This window comes from Monoraphidium neglectum (assembly GCF_000611645.1).
Source record: "Monoraphidium neglectum strain SAG 48.87 unplaced genomic scaffold scaffold03101, whole genome shotgun sequence".
NCBI lineage: Eukaryota > Viridiplantae > Chlorophyta > Chlorophyceae > Sphaeropleales > Selenastraceae > Monoraphidium > Monoraphidium neglectum.
The window spans coordinates 1-933 of NW_014010527.1; the positions used below are offsets into that span (position 1 = coordinate 1).

The 933-nt window shown below is 67.2% G+C and overlaps 1 protein-coding gene across 1 annotated transcript in view; it reads left to right on the forward strand.

Annotated features, from left to right (window-relative positions):
• Positions 1–110: 110 nt before the first annotated feature.
• MNEG_12167 (hypothetical protein) overlaps positions 111–933 on the forward strand; it is a gene marked incomplete at both ends in the record, with an annotated part of 1,608 nt that continues 785 nt past the window's right edge. Inside the window, 2 exons of the mRNA XM_014039359.1 lie at positions 111–384; positions 676–828. Coding sequence (XP_013894813.1) covers positions 111–384; positions 676–828 — 427 coding nt within the window. The remainder of the gene's footprint in view (positions 385–675; positions 829–933) is intronic.

Here is a 933-nt window from a genome sequence, read left to right on the forward strand (position 1 = left end):
ACCCACTCCCACTACCCCAGGAGGTCTCCAAGCTGCTGCTCGACGTCGGCGAAAGCAACCCCGCCGCCGTCGCCCGCGTGGAGGAAGCCACCCGGCAGCTGCACGAGGACATGCGCGGCTACGCCTGGACGCGGCTCTCCACCGCCGCGCGCCACGGCGGCCGCCACATCACCGACGAGCGGCAGGGGGGCCCGCCGGACGACGCGTTCTGGGGCGTGGTGGCGGCGCGCGTGCTGCTGACCGAGGAGCAGGAGGACGCGTTGACCGCCGCGTTTGACCTGCGCATGGGGGAGCTGCGGGCGCTGCGGGGGCGGCAGGCAGGGGTGGCGGCGCGGCTGAGGGAGCTGCTGCAGGAGGGGTACCGCGGGCTCACGTTCGACAGAGGTGGGCGTTGGTGTGTGTGTGTGTGTGTGTGTGTGTGTGTGTTTTTGGGGGGAGATTTGTGTGTTTGAACGACACGATCGGGCGGGCTGAGTGCTGGCTGGTGCGGGGCTCGGGGCGCACGTTGTGGCAAGGGGTAGTCCACTGTCGACCTGACGTGCCCTCTTTTCAACTCCCTCAAGCGTGGGACGCGTGCATTGTTTTGGTGCACGCACCGATGGCATAGTGGGCCTCACGCGAGCTCCTTTTGACCCTCACATCGCACGTCCTCCCCTCCCGCCGCCCTGGCTTCAGAGGAGCGGCGGCGCTCTGAAATGGCTGAGCTGGCGGCTGAGCTGGAGCGCAGCCTGGAGGCTGAGAACGAGATCTGGCTGATGGTGTACATGGGCATGGTGGCCCTGCTGCCGCCCCTGGCCATCGCGCGCATGCTGGTCGCATGCTTCCCCTGTGAGTGGGGCCGTGGGACGCATGCTGTGTGTGTGTGTGAGTGCGTGTGTGTGTGTGTGTGTGTGCGTGTGTGTGTGTGCGTGTGTGTGTGTGTGTGTGTGTGTG